At 43.8% G+C, this 21,133-nt stretch overlaps 1 protein-coding gene and 1 long non-coding RNA gene across 36 annotated transcripts in view; one reads left to right on the top strand and one right to left on the bottom strand.

Annotated features, from left to right (window-relative positions):
* LOC141408000 (disco-interacting protein 2 homolog C-like) overlaps positions 1-21,133 on the top strand; it is a 274,075-nt gene that overhangs the window by 169,751 nt on the left and 83,191 nt on the right. For 19 of the 35 annotated variants that reach the window (XM_074005975.1, XM_074005970.1, XM_074005974.1 and 16 more), the window contains one exon: positions 20,139-20,321. In XM_074005975.1, the coding sequence (XP_073862076.1) occupies positions 20,139-20,320 (182 nt within the window). In that variant the 3' untranslated portion in view covers position 20,321. Of the gene's footprint in view, positions 1-2,345; positions 4,132-8,557; positions 9,184-9,397; positions 10,455-18,663; positions 19,576-20,138; positions 20,322-21,133 lie in introns of those variants that run through there. The other 16 variants (XM_074005967.1, XM_074005966.1, XM_074005955.1 and 13 more) reach the window with 9 other exon arrangements.
* Positions 9,496-21,133, bottom strand: part of LOC135966385 (uncharacterized) — an 85,823-nt gene continuing 74,185 nt past the window's right edge. Inside the window, exon 3 of the long non-coding RNA XR_012419816.1 lies at positions 9,496-9,629. This is a non-coding gene — a long non-coding RNA (uncharacterized lncRNA). The remainder of the gene's footprint in view (positions 9,630-21,133) is intronic.

The following is a 21,133-nucleotide window of genomic DNA, read 5'->3' as shown; positions in this document are numbered from 1 at the left end:
CTAGCCTGGGCAACATTCCAAAGCTCATCCCTACAAAAAATACAGAAATCAGCCGGGCATGGTGGTATGTGCCTGTGGTCCCAGCTGCTCAGGAGGCTGGGGTGGGAGAATCACCTGGGCCGGGGGAGGTTGAGGCTGCGGTGAGCCATGATCATGCCACTGCACTCCAGCCTGGGCAACAGAGCTAGACCCTATCTCAAAAAATAATATGCTTAATCCTGTTTCTTTAGTTTATGGTTATAATTTGCAAAAACTTATGGTAAAAAAATTGCATTTGTGTGTGTTCTTTGTGTAACTAACAACATGGACGTAAAAGGATAACCCACTTGAAATATTTTAAACCAAATTTTTGGCACTAACCAGTATGTAAGGCAACGGGCATTTTTCTTCACTTTTTATAAGAGAAATGACTTTGAAATGGAAGAAGCAGTGCGGTTATTTGCTTATTTCTCGTATTGAATCCAACCGCTAAGAAATGTTACTGGGTCATGCGTGATGAATAACCTCACTGTACAGATGTCTACAAAATATAAAAGAATATTATTTGAAATGTTATTTTTGTGAAATATTTGGATTTGACTAACATTTTTATATAAACCATAAAGCATCCTTTGTAAATTTCCATCAGGAGTCCTCTTGATATCACATGGGGCAGTTTTGTAAAATCATAAATGTCAATATCATAAAAATTTTTTACTCCCTCCTTATTTTGTGCTTAGCGATAGTTTGCATGTTTATTACCGTACTTACTCGATCAAAATCTTAGCTGCATTTCCTACCTACTTTTCTTAGTTGTTGGTAACAGTGGTAAGATCTTACTGAGTTTCATTGCCCTTCAGAGCATGTTCTTGAAGTTTATCTTCTATGAAATGACGGACTGCTGACCTGGATTATAGTTTCTGGAGAAACACTCATTAGGATTGTTGCAACACTAATATTCTTTGGGTGAAACTTGCCTTTAGTTTTCAAATGTAAAGATATAAGAATCATTTGCCAAAATTTCTAGCCATGATCAGAGAACAGGGACCCAAATCACACATCTGCCGTAAACAACTGTAAAACTGCACAAACCGAATGAGGTGGCTGTTTTTAGTCTGTGACAAGAGCTGTGGCAGCCAGAACCTGAGGGCGAGGGCAGGAGAATGAATGAGACGCACCCACAGTACACTTGCCCTCTGGAGAACACCTGCAGACTGTGGCGCCGAGAGCTCAGGTGTGGGTGGAGCAGGGCCATCCTATCAAGTCCAGAATGCAGAGCTCGGAAGGAGCTCAGGTGTGAGCGGAGCATGGCCACCCTACCACAGCCAGGAGGGGGAGATCGGAGTGGGTGCAGGATTGGAGCTCTCCACAGATCCACACCAGCAGCGAATCAATCCAAGCCTGCCCACGTCACAATGACCCAGCAGTGCCTGTGCTACCTACTAAAACAAGAGCTGGAAAGCTTCAGAGGAAGGTTAGGGATCCTGAGTGTGCTCAACATGTTACCTACAATGTGTAATACTCAGCAAATAATCACTGCATACACAGAGAAACAGGAGGTAGAATCGTGGTCAAGGAAAAGGCAGTAAAAAGTGCACACACATGCAGGATGGTCTCTGTCACTCACCACATGCGGCGGCTGAGCACATGAAGTGCGCCCGGTCTGAAGTGGATTTGCTGCGTGAAAGACATGCCAGTTAATATAAAAAATAGAAAATATTGTATTTGTATTTTTTTTTTTTTTTTGAGATGGAGTCTCGCTCTGTTGCCCAGGCTAGAGTGCAGTGGCGCGATCTCGGCTCACTGCAATCTCTGCCTCCCGGGTTCATGCCATTCTCCTGCCTCAGCCTCCCAAGTAGCTGCCCGCTGCCACGTCTGGCTAATTTTTTGTATTTTTAGTAGAGACGGGGTTTCACCGTGTTAGCCAGGATGGTCTCGATCTCCTGATCTCGTGATCCACCCGCCTCAGCCTTCCAAAGTGCTGGGATTACAGATGTGAGCCATCTCACCCGGCCTATTTGTATTTCTTATTGAAAGTATAGTATGAGCATTTTGAGTTAAAAATATACTAGTAAAATTAATTGTACCTGTTTATATAATTTATATGAGGCTACAAGGAAGGTTTCAAGTTCTATAACAGGACTCTCATAATTCTGTTGGAAAGTGCCTGTCTAGATCCAGCAGAAGACCGAGTTTTTAAATCTACAATTATAAATATTTAGGGAATCAAATTACAATGTGTCAAAGAACGAAAATATTTTAATTCTTGGGCCAGAGGAAGGGAAGACACTTTTTACTATAATGGAGTTGGGGAATTTCAGGTTCCGTACACGATAATCTTGAGAATTGTCACTCCCTCCTCACAGGTAAAAAGCTGAGCAAACTGAAAAATCAGCTGCTCTTCTTAAACCTGCAAGAGACGTGAGGTCACAGGCAAGCCACTGTCCCCAGATTGGCTGGACAGGTAAAGCGGAGAATTACCATACACTGGAGCACAATGCTCCAAGGAACCCACGCTGGGATTGGAAAACCTGAACTGGAATTGACAAATTGCTGCAGTGAGGTGTGGCCACATCTGAGAGTTAAAACCTCCGGGAGGCCTGTGCATATGGGTCTCATGCTTTTGTGAGTTGTATCATCAGAAGCTCAACCAGGTTCTTGAAGTAAACATCAGAGAAAAATCCCCTCATACTTACTACAGGGGAAAGAGAATAGGAATCATTTTTCAATATGTAGGTGCACTCTTCACTAGGTCTACCTTCCAGAGAAGCTTGTTAACTAGAGACTAACCAGGTGGGATTTTATCAGAGCCTTCTGACCTGGTGGAAAGGGAAATACCCAACTCCAACCTCCAGAACTGAAAAGCAAAAAAGAACAGAGTATCCAAGCACTATGGGACTTCCACAGAGGCATAAAATATGCATAACGGTAATACAAGGGGGAAGAAAGAGGAACAGAAGAACTATTTGTAACAGTAATAGCTGAATTTCCTCAGATTAATGCCAGACACCAAACCATAGATCCAGGAAGCTCAAGAAACACCAAGAAGGATAAATGTAAAAACGACGACGACAAAAACAAAACAAAAATAAACTCTACTTGGGCATAAAATATTCCAACTATGGTGAATCAAAGATTAAAAAGCAAACCGGAGTAATCTCCTTCCCTATGGAAGATCAAAGATAAGAATTATATTCAACTTCCCCTCAAACACCATGAAAGCAAGAAGTGGAGTGAAGTATTTAAACTATTGAGAGGAAAAAAATTCCATTAACCTAGAAGTCTATACTCTGTGAAATTATCTTTCAAAAGTGAAGAAAAAGTAAAGACCTTCTCCGACAAAAATTGCAAAATTTGTTGCCAGTAGACCTGCCTTGCAAAAAATGGTCAAAGTTCTTTAGAGAAAATAGTAGAGGTCAGTAACTCAGCTGTACACAAAGAAAGGAAGGGCACAGTCTGTTTACAGGGCTCACACCTGTCATCCTAACACTCTGGGAGGCCAAGATGGGAGTACAGCTGGAGGCCGCTTAGTTGAGACCAGCCTGGGCAACGTAGTGAGACTCTGTCTCATTAAAAAAAAGCCAAACGTGGTGGCCAACACCTATAGTGCCAGCTACTTTGAGAGGCTGAGATGGGTCACTTCTTGAGCCCAGGATCCCGTTCAAGGCTGTGGTGAGCTATAATGATGCTGCTCCACTCCAGCCTGGGCAACAGAGAAAGACCTTGTCTGTTTAAAAAAAAATAAATAGAAAAACAAAAAGCATTAAAGAAGAAATAGTGAAGGTAGAAGAAAATCTTTCATTTTTCTTAATAGATCTAACATAACAGTTCATTCATAATAGTGACAGTAAATATGTCTTATACACACACTTAAATATAAGTGAAATGAACGAGAGCAGTGATACCCAAGGGATGGGACAGAGCAATTAGGAATTAGGATTATTTTGTTATTATAGTGTGCTTGCATTATCAAGAAACCAGTGTAGTGTCGTTTGAAAGTGGACTTGGGTTACTTGTAAATTTATATTGCAAATTCCAAGGCAGCCACTTTAAAAAAAAAAAGGAAAAAAAAAAAAAAAGAACTGATATGCTAAGAAAGGAAAGAAAATAAATCATAGAAAATGCTCAATTAAGACCACAAGGAAATAAAAAGAGTGAAACACAAAAACAAAGAACAAGGGCAACAAATAGAAAATAGTAACAAATATGGTAGATGTTAATTCAACTGTATATCATTACTTTCAATGTCAGTCCAAATGCACCGAACTATATATTGTCTATAAGAAATCCACTTTAGATATAAAGACCTACATATAGATCAACAGTAAAGGGATAGAAAAAGATATAAATGTTAACACTAATTTTTTGGTGTGCAATGGCCTGATCTCATCTCACTGCAACCTCTGCCTCCCAGGTTCAAGTGATTCTCCCTCAGCCTCCCGAGTAGCTGGGATTACAGGCATTTGTCGTCATGCCCGGGTAATTTTTTTTTTTCTATTTTTGTACAGATGGGATTTCCCCATGTTGGCCAGGCCGGTCTTGAACTCCTGACCTCAGGTGATCATCCCGCCTTGGCCTCCTAAAGTGCTGGGATTACAGGCATGAGCCACCGTACCCGGCCAACACTCATTTTGAAAAATGGAAGTGGTGATATTAATTTCAGACAGAGTTGGCTTTACATCAAGGAAAGTTACCAGAGATGATTATTACGTAATAAAGGGGTCAATTCTCCAAGAAGATGTAACAATCCTGAAATGTATTTTTGCTAACAAAGCATCAGAATGCCAAAGCAAAAACTGATACACTTCAAGGAGAAGTAATTAACCCACTAGTATAGTTGGAGAGGTTAACACCCCTTTATCAGAAATGGACCAATTCAGTAGCCAGAAAATCAGGACAAAATTGAAATCGGCATCCTCAGTCAACTGTATATAACTGACGTTTATAGACTATTTCCTCCAACAACAACAGAATACAGAACATTCACCAAGACATACCATGTTGTGGTCCATAAAACACACCTTAACAAATTTAAAAGAATAGGAATCAAACAAGTGTGTTCTCAACCACAGTAAAGTAGAAATCAATAATAGATGACTGGAAAATATATTAGGATATTAAACAATACACTTATACATACTACATTGTTCAAGGAAGAAATCTGAAGATTTCTTCGAATTTTTGAAGTAAATGAAAATGAAAACTTGTTAAAATTTGTGAGCTGCAATGACAGTAATGTTTATAGGGAAATTTATAGATTTAAATGCATACGTTAAAAAAAACAAGATCTAAAATCAATCAGCTTCCACCTTCGAAAACGAGAAAAACATCATCAAATTAAATTCTAAGCAGGAGACAAATAATGAAAGAGCAGAAATCAATACATTGAAAACAGAATATCAGTAGAGAAAAATCAATGAAACCAAAAGCTGGTTCTTTGAGAGAAAATCTGTAAGCCTCTAACAAGAAAAAGAAATACAGCAGATAAATTACCAATATCAGAAATGAAATAAGGAACATAACTACAGATCCCATGGACATTAAAAGGACAATAAATATTATGAACAACTCTATGGCCACAAATTTGATAACGTGGATGAAATGAACCAATTTCTTTAAAGACAGAATCTGCCAAAATTTGAACAAGAAGAAACGATCTGTATGCACCTGTATCTGTTAAATTGAATCAGTGGTTAATAACCTTTCAAAACAGGAAGTGCCAGGCCCAGGTGGGTTCACTGGTGAATTCTACCAAACATCTAAGAAGAAATTATACCAATTATCTACAATCTCTTTCAGAACATAGAGGCTGAGGAATACTTCTTAACTCATTCTATAGAGCCAGCATCATTTTAATACCAAATACCATTTTAATAACAAAATATTACAAGAAAACTACAGAACATCTCTCATGAACATAGATGCAGTAATCTTCAATAAAATATTAGCAAATTAAATCTAACAAAAATTGTGCACTAAAACCACATGGAATTTCACATATCCAAAGCTGGTTTAACATTGAAAAGCCAATTAACGTAATTCATCACATTAATGGGTCAAAGACTAACAGATGCCTCATCTAAGAAGATATAGAGATGGCAAATCGATGTATGAAATCATGCTTCACATCATGTGTCATAGAGAAATGCAGATGAAAGCAACAGTAAGATATCACTACACCAGAATCCAGAACACTATCAACACCAAAGCCTGTGAAGATGTGGAGCTGTGGGAATTCTCTCTCATTCATTGCGGGTCTTAATGCAAAATAGAACAGCCTTTAGGAAGACAGATTGGTGGTTTCTTACAAAACTAAATATACTCTTACCATATGATAAAGCAATTACACTCCTTGGCATTTGCTCAAAGGAGTTGAAAACTTATGTCTACACAAAAAGCCTGCAAGTAGATATTTAGAGCAGCCTTATTCATAGTTGTCAAAACTTGGAAGCAACCAAAATGCCCCTCAGCAGGTGAATGTATAAGTGAGCTGTGGTACATCCAGACAATGGGATATTATATGAGGCTGAAAATGAATGAGCTATCCATAAAAAGACACGGAGGAAACTTAAAAGGGCATATTGCTAAGTGAAAGAAGCAATCTGAAAAGGTTGTTGTATGATTCCAGCTTTACAACATCGTAGAAAAGGCAAGACTATGGAGACTGTAAAGAAGATCAGTGGTTGCCAGGGGCCGGGGGGAGGCAGGGATGAATAGGCAGAGCAGGAGAATTTTTAGTATCATGTGATCTCTGTATGATACTGTAATGGTGGATACATGTTATACATTTGTCCAGACCCATATATTGTACAACACCAAGAATGAACCCTGATGTGAATGATGGAGTTGGAGTGGTAATGATGTTTTGCTGTAGAAGTATCAGTTGTGACAAATGTACCAGTCTGGTAGGCAATATCGATGACAGGAGATGCTGTGCATATATAGGGTATACATGAGACATCACTATAAAGCTGGAAAATATGACACTGAGATGAAATTGCGCTGATAGGCTTAACAGGTTGGAGAAGGAAGATGAAGTCTGTGGGCTCGAAGGCAGATGAAAAGGAATTAACCAAAGTGAAGCCCAGAGAAACAAAATGAAAGAAAAGCCAACAGAACCTCAAGATCCTGTGATATGTCAATATACTTGTAATACAAGAAGGAAAAGAGAGAGAAGAGCAGGGACCTTTGAAAAAAGGAGTCAGAGTTTTCTCAGATTGATGTCCAACACCTGTGTCCGGCCCCGAGAAGTTCAGTGAATTCCAAGCAGAACAAGTATGACAAGAATCACATCCAAGTTCATGATAGCCAAAGTACTGAAATCCCAAGATTAAGAGGAGATCCTGAAAGGACTCAGAAGAAAAAGACAAGTTACACACCAGAGAAGCATTTGAACAACGCGTGACTTCTGTGAAGATACAGTGGAGACCAGAAGACCATGGAAAGACATTTTTTAAAGCACTAAAAGCAGGAGAAAGGCCTGTCAACTCATATCCAGGGAAAATCTCCTTTATAAACAGGGGTGAAACAACACATTCCCAAATATGAAAGCTGAGAGAATGTGTTATCAGCAGAAATACACTATAAACGTGCTAAAGAATGTACTTGGCTGATTGCAAAGGATATCAGATGAAAGGTTAGCTCTACGAAAAAGAACCCTAGAAATCATAACAGTGCACTCTAAATTTTCTAGAAAATAATATCATAGAATATTTTACTCTATGATTTTATGGTTTTTGGTTTTTTTATGATCTTATAATTTTATGATATAAAATCATACAATGTACACAATTCCCTATGCCTCCTTTACCTGTTTTGAAGTCCTTGCTGTACCATGTACCAGTAGTTTATTCCTTATTATTTATTTATATTCTATTTGATAGATATGACATTCTGTTTATTCATTTACCAGTTGGTTGTTTCCAGTATTAAGCTGCCGTCGACATTTATGTATATATCTTTGTGTATGCATATAATTTCCTTTATCTTAAGTGGATGCCAAGTAGCATGATTGACTCTTATTGTAAGTTTAGGTTTAGCTTTTTAAAAACTGCCAAATTATTTACAAAATAACTGCACCATTTCACACTTCCACCAGCAGCATATGTGCATTCCAGTTTCTCCACATCACCAGCAATAGTTACTGTTATTTTTATTTCTGCCATTCTAAATGATGTGAAATGGTATATCATTGTGTATTTACTTTGCAACAATGAATGATGCTAAGCATTTTTAACGTGCTTATTAGCCTTTAATGTGCTAATTCCTATTCATAGCCATTTGTATATGTTGGCAAAATGTTCAGATTTTTTGCTCAGGTTTTAAATGGGTTGGTTGTCATCTTATGGGTTACAGGTGCCTTATGTAATCTGAATATAAGAGTTTTACAGATGTAACGTGTCTCAGTGAAAGAACAATCTATTATGTAGCAGACAGAACAAAGCCCTTCCCCCAAGATAACCAGGTCCTATTCCTCAGAACTTATGAACCTGTTGTCTGAAGTGGTTAAAAGGGATTTTGCAGCTGATTAATTCGATTAATTTAAGATCTTGAGATGGGACTTTTATCCTGGTTTAAGTAGGTAGACCCACTGTAATCAAGAAGGTCCTTACAAGAGAAAAGAACTGGAGACTGGAGTGATGCACTTTAAAGATGAAGAGGGGCCAGGAGTCAGGGACACATGTGGCCTCTAGAAGTTGGGAAAGGTAAAGAAATGGATTCTCATTTGAAGCCTCCAGAAGGAATGTAGTTCTGCTGACACTTAGATTTTACACTTCTGACTTCTCCATCAATAGGATAATAGATTCGTGTCTTGTTATAAGCCACTAAGATCAAAGTAATTTGTTACATTAGCTATAGGGAGATAATCATCTTTTAAAACTTACTAGTTTTCTATTTTAATGAAGTCTATTTCACTAATTTCTATGGATTGTGTTTTGGGAAGTTTTAGTAGTCTCATGGTCTTACTGTTCTTTCATTTAGGTCTGTGACTCATTTGGAGTTAATTTTTGTGTGTGCAGTAGGGATCTAAGTGGGATTTTTGTTTGTTTTGGTTTGGTTTGGGGGACTTTTTCCCCCACGGTTTTTCTTTTTGGTGTGTGGGTACTCAGTTGCCACAGCAACATTTGTTGAAAAAACAAACTACCTTTCTCTTACTGAATTGTCTTGAGACCTTTGTCAAAAATAAATTAACCATAAATACAAGGCTTTATTTCTCAATTTAATTCTGTTCCTTTGATGTATGTGTCTATTTTTGTGCTAATACCACTGCCTTAAAAACTATGACTTTATGTAAAGTTTTGAAATCAGATAGTGAAGTCTTCCAACATTGTTTCCCTTTTTTAAATTTATTTTGGCTATTGTAGGTCCTTTGAATTTCCAGATAAAATTGAGAATAAGCTTTCCATTTCACACACAGCCTTCTGGGATTTTATTAGGCAGTGCCTTGAATTAATGGATCCATACAGCAGCACTGTGTGCAACAGGAGCTTAGAAAGTACCACTGCATCAATGCGTCCACAGGTGAGGCCGGGGGCAGAAGCCAACCTCAAGCAGTTACGGTCCTCCGTGGGGCTGGCATCCAGGCAGGAAGGCGGCTCAGCGGCTCTCCTCTCACTGTGGAACTTCCTAGGTCCCCACATGAACAGAACCTAAATAACACGCAACGAACAACAGGAACGAGAACACGACCAACAGCTTCTGAGATGAGCAAGCTGGGCTGATCATGAGACACCTGACGGGGACGGTGCCAGAGCCCCTCCCGGTAACCTGTGAGGACAGCGCTGCCAGCATCTCCCTAAAACCAGCCCAAGTCAAGTTAGACTTGAGGCTTTCCAGGAGTGGGTAGATCCCTTCAATCCCACAGTCTGAACCTTCCAGGCCGTGTCTCATGGACCTCATCTCACATATGGGAACCCGGACGCTGCACCATAGACGTGGCCCCAAGCCCTCGTTCCTTCAACACCACACACCAGTACAGTGAACACTTAGGATCTGGGCATTCACATAAAATACTGCTTAACTAAAACTTCTGATTTAGAACATGTTTAATTCCTACTCACAGAGCTGAAAGTGTTCTGTCCTAGGAGGCGGTAGCTGTAACTAAGCATGAGAGAAGAAGGGATCAGAGTGGTGCCAAGTATTAAATATTCCTCTAAATCTATTCACCAGGTTGCCATGCTATTGTCACCTGCTTCATTTTCTGTCCTTAAAAGACATAATAGTTACTTTTCAAAATAGACAACCTGTTTTACTGATGCTTAGCTATAAAGTAGCGAGCTACGTATCCAAAAGGGAGATATGGGAAAACAGAAAATGTCCACAAGCGATCGGGGTTGGGGGGCAGTTGCAGCAGCACCTGGCTCTGTTGCGTTGTGAGCCAGCCACGTGGGCTGGACAGCTCACTTAGCCACTGAAATTACATCATCTAAGATTTTGTTTCAGTTACTTTGATAAATTCTCCCTCTTGCTATGAAGAGTAAGGTTTGTTTTTTTTGTTTTTGTTTTTTTTTTTTGACTTGGAGTCTCACTGTGTCACCCAGTCCAGAGTACAGTATTACAACCATGGCTCATCGCGGCCTTGACCTTCTGGCTCAAGCAATCCTCCCGCCTCAACCTTCCAAGTAGTTGGGACCCAAAGGCGAGTTTGATTTCTTTGCTAACGAATTCCTAATTCACCTCGCAGTGGGCCTGTCAAGGCCATATGCCCGGACATCCACCTTGCCGACCGTCCATGTGGTCTCTAAGGTGGATGCACTCCGGTTGCCTGGGCTCTGCACGCGATACTGAGTCTCCAAGTCTGCCGCTGTACAAGGGACTGACAGCCCCAAGCGTCTCGACGCGCCACCTTGAGCCGGGCTTTATTCCACAGGGCGACTCTGCTTCCCGTGATGAGATGCAGCACGTGAGCACAGATCAAAGGGTATCAGCAACTAACCCATTCCCCTGGTACTAAGCAGAGGACCAAGAGTTTAGTTCCTTACTTATTTGCTACGGGCTTGACTCAAAACAGCTTTCTGGAATCCTGGGGACAAACATCTCTAACTGCTGAGGATTCTGGCTTTAGTAACGGAAGAATCACCTAAAGCCCATTTTGTAACTGCTGTTCTCATCAGAATTTGAGGCCAAAGGGAAAAATAAAAGGGGGGCTAAGATCGTGACACCCCAGTTTGCACAAGGCCAACCAGCCTGCTTGAGGGGGTAAAAGGAATAGGATTTTTAAACTGCTGAGTTTTAAAAACATGGCTGTAGACTGGGCGCACTGGCTCACGTCTATAAGCCCAGCACTTTGGGAGGCCGAGGTGGGAAGATTGCTTGAGGCCAGGAGTTCAAGACTGGCTTGAGTAACACAGCAATACCCTATCTCTTTAAAAAGAAAAAAAAAGGTTATTAAAATAGTAATAAAGGTTAATACAATAAACTACTATGTCAACATGGCACCCCCTGCTGTCAGACGAGGTGCAGTCTCTGTGGCTGTGAGGTCCGGAGAGAAATGTAACCGGCATCATAGGGAAGGTGGACCCCAAAGCCCCACAACATTACTCCTGTACAGTGTGTTAACCAGCATGAAGTCTCCTCCACAATCAGAAGCCTGGTGTAGAGGAACGCTGCCCACTGGACCTGGGTGGACTCCAGATGCCGGTCGACCAGACAGCCCCACCCTGGGACCCTGCCGGCAGCCCCGACTGGACAGAATGGCCTCATGAGTGTCCTTTCCTGCCACAGGCTGCAGACCCTGAGCCAGTCCTGGCTGTGACTGAGGCTGCGCATAAACGTCTGCGCCCAACAGCTCACCTTTGTACATGACACGCCCAGTCCACCTCATTTCAAATGTTACACTTGCCCCAAGGCGAACACGGATGTTACAGGTTAACTCACTGCATGTGTGCTAGACTTTCCCTGTAAGTGTTCAGACATTGCACGAACCGGATGAACAAACCCCACTTTCCCTGTAAACGTTCAGACATTCCTTGAGCCCGATGAACACACACAGCCAACAAACCCCGGAACGTGTAATGCCGCGGCCTCCTCCCCTCCTGAGGGGCGTGTGCTTACAGCTCCCCCAAGACCACATTTCCCAAAGCACAGAGTGTTACTCTGAAAATAAAACCTCCTTTTTCCTTCCTCTGTACATCTCGTGGTCGTGTTAACAACTATTGCTACAAATGCAGAGAAACGGGGTATCATCCGTGCTGGTCACCGAATTCCTAGCACCAAAGCTTCAAGGCCCCCCAGTCTGAAGGAAGCTTCTATCACCCTAAAGCCAACTCTGGAGACGAAGGCCAAGCTGGGGAAACACTGTGTCTCTGCAAATCCACGCCACGGGGCCCTCTGCAGTTGTGTGTAAGGAACTCTTGGTCTGTCCTGGGGTTTGGGGAAATCAGGATGCAAGCAGATACCGTACGCTCTGCCACGGGACCGTGAAGTCTGCGGAACCTCAGAGGAACACGGAGACAAATGGCTGCACGACTCCCACAGGCCGAGCCTCGATGGGCGCCCGTGTCAAGAACACAGACACGCCGGGAGGGGCAGCCGATGCAGGCAACGCCTGCAACTCCAGCAAGCAACAGCGTCTGAGTGTGGGGGTCTCTGGCCAGGCTCCACCACAACTGCCATATTCTGTGACAAAATGTTAAAAATAGGTTTTAACTAGTTATAACTCTAACTTGTTTTACACATAAACAGAACACAGGGTACCAACAGGCTCCAAAATACTTTGCCTAGAACCAAGTCTAGAATGCAGATGGATGCTGCTCCGAGTGTGAGGAGTCCCCTTGTAGTGTCATAAATCCTAGATCTAGGTGACTAAGTGCTCTTCCTAAACCAGACAACACCATGAGGCTCTGAGGGCACCCTCTGTCCCCAGGCCAGTCCATCAGCCCCTGCAGAAGCTTCTAGAGTAAGAGCCTGTGGATTTGTATTGGACGGATGTAAACCAGGCAAAGTCACAGGGGCTCGTCCTGGAAGCCTATCCATTTACCCACTCATGCCATGGAGAGCCCTGCCCCCAACTCCACACACGCAATCACGCTCAACCACAAGAACTGGCTTCTAGGCCCTCAAGCTACTCCCTCTCGACCCCGGACAGACGCTTCTCAAACCATGAGGCCCAGAGTAGTCTTAACAGGTGGTCCCAGCAGAACTGGCCACTGCATGAATTGATATTTTGTGTGTGGGGGGGTGGTGGTTCTTCTGCCACTCAGGCACAGTGCACCATAAGTACAGTGGTGCTATCATGGTTCACTGCAGCCTCCACCTGCCAGGCTTGGGTCATCCTCCAGCCTTAGCTTCCCGAGTAGCTGGGACCACAGGTGTACATCACCTGTCCTATTTAATTTTTTGTAGAGTCAGGGTCTTGCTATGTTGCCCAGGCTGGTCTTGAATTCCTGGGCTCAAAAGTGAACTGCCCAACTCAGCCTCCCAAGGTGTTGGGATGACAGGTGTGAGCCACTATGCCCAGCCTAGAATTGGTTTTTCTTAAACCTGAGTTTGACACATGAACCCCACTTACATAGATATCAGCACACTCTCACAGCTCGAGAGTTTTCCTGAATCTCGATTCTGTCCGTTCAAGGTCAATATCTAAGAAAGGGTCAGAACTGACCCTCCCTCCGTGAAGCCTAAGAGCAAATGCAGCAGCATCTCAGTGTATGAGGAGACAAAGTAAGATGGGTGGAAAATACACACTGAAATTCTAGTGCTAGAATCATAATCACCAACACTTTAAGAGGGAATCTGCTTTCCAAAATATGTAGCTGCTGGATTAACTTCAAAGTCACCAGATTCCACAGGCAGTAGCTCACAGGGGCACAGCTTTCTTTTTTTTTTTTTTTTTTTTTTTTTTTTTTGAGACAGAGTCTTGCTCTGTCGCCCAGGCTGGAGTGCAGTGGCCGGATCTCAGCTCACTGCAAGCTCCGCCTCCCGGGTTCCCGCCATTCTCCTGCCTCAGCCTCCCAAGTAGCTGGGACTACAGGCGCCCGCCACCTCGCCCGGCTAGTTTTTTGTATTTTTGTTTTTTAGTAGAGACGGGGTTTCACCGTGTTAGCCAGGATGGTCTCGATCTCCTGACCTCCTGATCCGCCCGTCTCGGCCTCCCAAAGTGCTGGGATTACAGGCTTGAGCCACCGCGCCCGGCCAGGGGCACAGCTTTCTAAGGCCGCACAGCCCGGGACAGCGTAACAGCCTCAGGGCAAAGCAAACTAAACAAAGGCTTGGTTCTCTGAAGGACGAAGGTGCTCAAGTGTTTCCAAATATTCTTCTTCTTCTAAGTAAGTTAGATGCCTCCTACAACACTGTTTAGAGTGCCAGTGTGTTCAGAAACATGAAGTTGATAATACATCTCAGGACCCCAAAATCACTAAGGTAAAGGGACGTCAAGGTGAGGCAGAGCTTAGACCAAACCTGCCTCCCATGCTCTTCCTAACAGAGACAGCTACTGGGGGTGGGGGGAAAAGCCACGTACCTCCCTCACAACCGATCCACAAGGAAATTCCTCATGGACAGAGGACAGAACTCAAAGTCACCATCTGCACACGGAGATAAATGCGGATCTGACTGCTTCCTCTGGAAAGATGCACCAGAAATGCATTTGTCTGATCTACCTGTGACCTGGAAATCCCTCCCCGCTTCGAGCCGTCCATCCTTCCTAGACTGAACCAACGTACGTCTCACATGTATTGATGTCTCACGTCTCCCTAAAATGTGTAAGACCAAGTTGTGCCCCAAACACCTTGGACACATGTCCAGGACCTCCTGAGGCTGCCGCAGTGTGTCCTCAACCCCTCCTAAGGCTGTGTCTATAACCTTGGGAAAATGAACTCTCTATGGATCGAGGACTGTCGCAGAGATCCTTCTGGTTTACAGGAAGCATTCTCTCCTGCGAGTATATCAATGAAATCATGTGGAATTACAAAATGCCACTTTAGTAAAAGCCAAAGGAATTAGGGTTCTATGTGCTTCAAAAAAAAAAAAAAGTAACGTTCTATTTGTCAATGGACCATGAAGCCCACACCCCCTCTTGCACTGAAGATGTCAAATGGGACGAGAGGCCCCTCCTGAGGATGCTACCCTCTGACCCCACTTCCCAGAGTCCAGTTTCCTGCTGCTCAGGGAACAGCAACCCCAGCTTCACGGGGCTCAGGCCTCCAAACCCAACTCCCACGCATGCTGGAGAATCACCCCAGGGACTAGCTAAGTGGCAGGTGCAACTCTCACCTCACCCCCTTAAAGGGGAAAAGGCACCTTCCCGCTCCTCTTCCTGCTGGTGGGAACAGGGGCAGGAGCTGGAGGGTCAGGAGTCGGGCGGCAGAACGGAAGCAGCCTGGGTCCCTGCTAGTCAGAGTTGGCAAATGCCAACCATCCCCGACATTCACTTTGCAAATAAATCCTTCTCTTTTGTCAGGTCCCTGGTTATAAGTTTGCACCCATAACTTAAAAAGAAAAAAAAAACTCAGATAAAAAATCGGTGTTTGGCTGACAATATTTCAATTATCTTGGGGCCTTGGGTCAAATGATGGCAAAACAGGAAACTGAACGCTGTTATTCAGGAAACTACCTTCCAGCGCCGTCTACCCTCCCAGGCTGTCACCTTATGGTTGTTTGTCTGCTAGATGATTAACAAAACTGTTCTGAAAACCTAGGTGTACAGAACAGACAAGAAGTCAGCTTGGGTTGAGGGGAAGCAGGATAAGACCCCCTTCCCCGCAGGATGGTGGAAGAGGAGGAACCTTCAGCACCTGGGTTTTCAGGATGCTGGATCTCTGAGAGCATCTCTCACAGCTCAAGTACAGCCAGACCCTCCTCTGACACAGCCTGTTCAGGCGAAGGTGGGCACCTGCCCTAGAGACCCACAGCCCTGTGCGGGGCTCAGCTGGAGCTGAACTTGCCTCCCTTGGTAAGAGTCAGGGCCAGGGGTGGGGAGAGGAGAGAAGCAGCAGGCCTGAGGGCCACTGTGGAAACTCCATGCCACGCTAACTCTCGTCTGATGTGCTCCGGCCAAAGCCACGCTTCTCGGAGGGAGTTTCCCTTCACACATCCGGAAATCATCAACATCTAGTCTCCCCACAGAACAGATCCTTCCCTAGGAGGCAGACGCTTGGCTGTAACACGGGGTAATGAGGGGCGCGCCTTCGTGCCCACTCTGTAGTGTTTCCTGTTACCTATTTTACCTTAAGCTACAAATGATTCCCGTTTACACGGGACACAGTGACACAGACAGCAAAACACATGAGATTCAGTGTGATCCCACACCCGTCACTGCTGACCTCAAGTGCTTTGTTCGTTTTGCTTCTAGAGTTTGTACTCTCTCCCGGGGTTCCAGGCCTGTGGATTCAACCAACCATAGATCAACATATTTTTTAATGTGTTTGTACTAAGCATTCAGACTTTATTATTCTTTAAACAACTACTCGCATGGAATGTCCATGGTATAGCTGTTACGAGCAACCCTGACATGACTGTCTGCAGGAGGATGTGCATATGTCATATGCAAACACGATGCCATTTTATTGCAGGGACCTCAACGCCCAAAGACTTTGGATTCCATAGGCAGTCCTGCAGCCCACCCCCATGGGCACTGTGGAATGGCTATAATAGAAAATATGGAGGTTTTAAACAGTTATGTACTAAATCTAATCTTTTGTTAAGAAATTAATGTGTATCACTTGTATTATTTGGAAGTCCTTCCTGGCCCAGAGACTTGACATGTTCTTATCTTTTTGTCCACGGATCTAGCCATTCCAGTAAGCTTGTTGAACACAAATCAATTTTACAATGAAATTCTTACAAGAATCACACTCAATCTGTAAGCTGCTTTGGTTTTTAAAGTGAAATAACCAATAGTTTTGCCAACCTGCTATATCATAGAATAACAGGATAAAGCAGCCCCATGGCATGCAAAAACATGGGGTTTCAAAGCTAACCAGTATAAAACACGTTACAAACCCCTAAATATGAAAACGTTTTACACCAAAACATATATTCCAGAAAAAAACAAGATGTTCAAAAAAGCCCTTTGCAGAAAAGCACTTTCCCCTTTATTTTTCACACGGTTTCCTGAAGCTTGTGTTTGGTGATGACCATGAACCAGAAGTAGCGTCCGCTGCAACTACTGTTACAGCAACACAGAATATTAAGGGAAAAAAAAAAAAAAAGGCCGGGCGCGGTGGCTCAAACCTGTAATCCCAGCACTTTGGGGGGCCAAGACGGGCGGATCACGAGGTCAGGAGATCGAGACCATCCTGGCTAACACGGTGAAACCCCATCTCTACTAAAAAATACGAAAAAAAAAAAAAAAAAAACCTAACCGGGCGAGGTGGCGGGCGCCTGTAGTCCCAGCTACTCGGGAGGCTGAGGCAGGAGAATGGCGTAAATCCAGGAGGCGGAGCTTGCAGTGAGCTGAGATCCGGCCACTGCACCCCAGCCTGGGCGACAGAGCGAGACTCCCTCTCAAAAAAAAAAAAAAAAAAAAAAGGACACAGCATATTTCCTATTGATGAGAACAGGTAGAGTGTTATAAAATGAGTGTGTCCTAAAGTCAACAATGTTCAAATTCTAGGTCTCCCACAGACACTAGACGGTAACCGCCAAAGCTTATGTACCTGGCAACGTTCAAGGGGACCAAGTTCAGAGCTGTCACAATGCAGCACCATCCTCACGCGATTATCTCAGGCAGGTTTGAGGGCAAGTGCCCCCGTCACAGTGGGAAAGCTGCCCAGCCCAGCACTTCCTGAGATCACAGACCTTCGCCTTCCCACGTCTTCAATAGTTCCTTTACACCGGGAACCACACAACAAAACCTAAAACACTTCCTCAAATCTCAAGACAGTCTTTAGAGCTCTTTTCCTTGCCCCTTCTCTTACTGAAAAAGCTTATTTTGTAAGCAACCTGTAGTGCTTACCAGAGCTGGGGCGGGAGGAGAGCTAGTGTTTGGTAGACCGAGTTTCAAGCGTGGGGAGACCAGAAAGTACTGGAGATGGATGGCGGTGATCGCAGCACGACAGTGTGAACACACTTAATGCCACAAAACCATACACTTAAAAATAGAGTGCTGTGTAACTTTACCACAATCAAAAAACTGAGAAAAGTCATCTATAATTACTGTCTCCAATATCTTCCATCCTGTAAGTTACATTTGCTTTCGGCAATCCTCAGAGCAATCATGAAAAACTAATACCCTGTCGTCTCTGAAACGCAAAGTCGTTCAAGGGCTTTGGTTATAGGAAAGTAGCTGGAAAGCAAAGCGTCCGTTAGGCACAGCAGCCGTGATAGGACAAACACACGGTAGGAAGGTGGTGGTCATGCTACACACAGATGGGAAGGGTGTGGGGAGCCACAACACCTGATGCTTGGGAGGCACCTGGGCAGGAGCTGAGAATGTACCAAACACGTTCGATCATGCAACATTCACGGACCCCGAGTCCAGCCACCACCGCTGACATCCACTGTGGCTGGGGTGTCCTCCCAGCCTGTGATGGCTCGCTCCTTCGGTTAACTGCCTTGAATCTACTGGTTCCTCTCCTCATGGGCCTCTTTCCTGTCGTCTTCCTGTCATTTTTCTGTCAGCAAACACATTTCCTGTCATTTTCCTGAACTGACATGACATTTCCTGTCATTTTCCTGAACTGACATGACATTTCCTGTCATTTTCCTGAACTGACATGTCATTTCCTGTCATTTTCCTGTCAGCAAGCACATGCGTCCAGCCTGACCTTGCTGATGTGCTCCAGCGGCCCTGGACTCGAGCCGCACTGTTCCATCAGTGTGGCATTCGCGAGTTACCTCCTGGGAAATGCCAGGTGATGGTAACATCAACCAGGAGGCACAGCTGAGAAGCAGAACGCATGGTGCAGTGCCCAGAACGTCACGTCCTTGAACAGACGCTCCGTATCTTCTCCTCTCCTGCCAGAGCTTCACTGTAGGAAGGCGGCCATTCTTCCAGTGCTGCTACTTCCAACACCGGGGAAAGCAAGCTTCAGAAATGAACGGTGTCAAAGAGGGAGGACCCACCAGCAGGGCTACCGGCAGCCAGACAACCGCAGCCCCAGCATTCCCCAGCCACCATGACTGACAGCCCAGGCTCCAGAAATGCACGGCTTCAACCTTAGGAGTAAAAACCCTCCCAATCCAACTATTATTTTCAACAATGGGATTGAGGAATGAGGTGTTCTAACCCTGCCTCTCTCGACAGCACAGATCATCAGATCCCAGTTCTTATAGGATTGGGGAGTGGGGTGGGGTGGGGTGGTTCCTAACCCTGCCCGCCTTCATAGAAAAGAACTTGGATATGATGACCTGTGCTAGATTAGCACTTTGCTTCTGCCATATGCAGTCATCCTCAGCACCAGGAAAAGTCAGAATCGTTGAGTGATGACACCAATACCAACACACGCCGTTCTGCGGCTCTGGTAACTGGCTGCACAGATACAACCCGATAGTGGTGAGGTCTAAAGACATCATCAGTCTTCCCAAGGATTGTGTTCCTGAATATTTTGCGTTTGGAATAACGATCTTCTTTGCCAGGGCTGAGCCATGCTTCCCTCTCGCCTGTCCTCTGCCTTCACCAGCTTCGTGTGCGCTTCCGGACAAGTGTTTGTGCAGGTGCTAGCACTTATTTCCACAGCGAGAATATACACAGACACCACACAGAAATGGGCAACCCCGTTAGGAGCTGTGCAGGGAGATCTAACTCATCCCATGTGCCAAATTCCTGTTGCCATGGAAATTAAACTAACTAAACTAACGTTGCTATGATCTCATCTCTTACTGTACCGCTAAAGATCATCCGGGTAAGAGGAATGTGCCTCTGCATAGCATTCAGCTCACATTTACATGTCGGTTTTTCCTGAATATGGTTATGTGAGATAGAAATCAGTAAGATGGGGTGTAACATACAGTATAGGATCGTTGTGTCTCCTAGCCTCAAACACTTCAAGATCCTCAGAAAATGAAGTTTAACTCTGGGGACGTGAGTTACATAGTAACTTGTTTTGGATACTATCATATCAACACCAAATAACTTCTTGAATTCCTTTTTAAATTGAAAAGCAATTTACAAAGCACAAAAAGCCCCAATATTAAAGAATACAATTCAGTCTTTTTAGCATATTCTAAAAGCTGCACATCAACCACTAGTATGTAATTCCGGGACTTTTTCACCACAGGCCAAAGAAACCTTGAACCCATTAAGAGTCAGCACCTGGCTCCTTCCTTCTACCAGCCCCTGGCAATCACCAGCCAACTTCCTTTTCTCTGGATTTGCCCATTCTGGACACCTGTTGTGAGGAGAATCGTACAGTGCATGACCTTTGGTGTGACCTTCGGTGCTGACATCTTTCACGTCTAAGGTGAGTGGAATCTCAGTGAGTGACCGGTTGACAGACACCTGGACTGTTTCTACTACTATGAATAATGCTGCTGTGAAGATTCAGGCATGACATACTTTTTGGAAAAAATGTTTTCAGTTTTCTTGAGCATATGGCTAGGAGTGAAATTGCTGGGTCGTACGGTGATTTCATGCTTTTCTGAGGAACTGTCGGACTTTTCCAAATCAACTGCACCATTTTACTTCCCCTCCCACTAGCAATATATCAAGATTTCAGTTTTCCCCAATTCACCAACATGTCACTGTCCAATACTGGGGTTTTACCCACCCATCACGGTGGTTGTGAAGTGTTATTTCACGGTGGTTTTGATTTCCATTTCTAAGATGACGAATTCTGCTAAACATCTCATGTGCTTTTTAAGGCATTGATATGTCTTTCTTTGGAGAGTGTCTATTCAAATCCTTTGTCCATTTTTAAATTGGATTTTTATTAAGAGTTTTTGAATATATTCTTGATATCAGGTCCTTATCGTGATCATGTATCCTGTTCTGTGTGTTGTCATTTTACTTTAATAGTATCCTCTGAATTGAACATTTTTAATTTTGATACCGTCTTTTTCCCTTCAGTTGCTTGTTATAGCTTTAGACGTCTCAGCCAAGGAAACATTGCCTAATCCAACCTAACAGTTTCTCCAGGATTCTCCCCTAAAGGTGTTATGAGCTGAACTGTCCCCCTCCCCCAAGATTCCATGTTAAAGTCACAACCCCAGAAACCCAAAATGTCACTGTATTTACATACAGGGCCTTTAACTTGGCAATTTAGGTCCCATAAGA

This window comes from Macaca fascicularis, chromosome 11, assembly GCF_037993035.2.
Source record: "Macaca fascicularis isolate 582-1 chromosome 11, T2T-MFA8v1.1".
NCBI lineage: Eukaryota > Metazoa > Chordata > Mammalia > Primates > Cercopithecidae > Macaca > Macaca fascicularis.
This window is presented reverse-complemented; position numbering and strand designations above follow the sequence as displayed.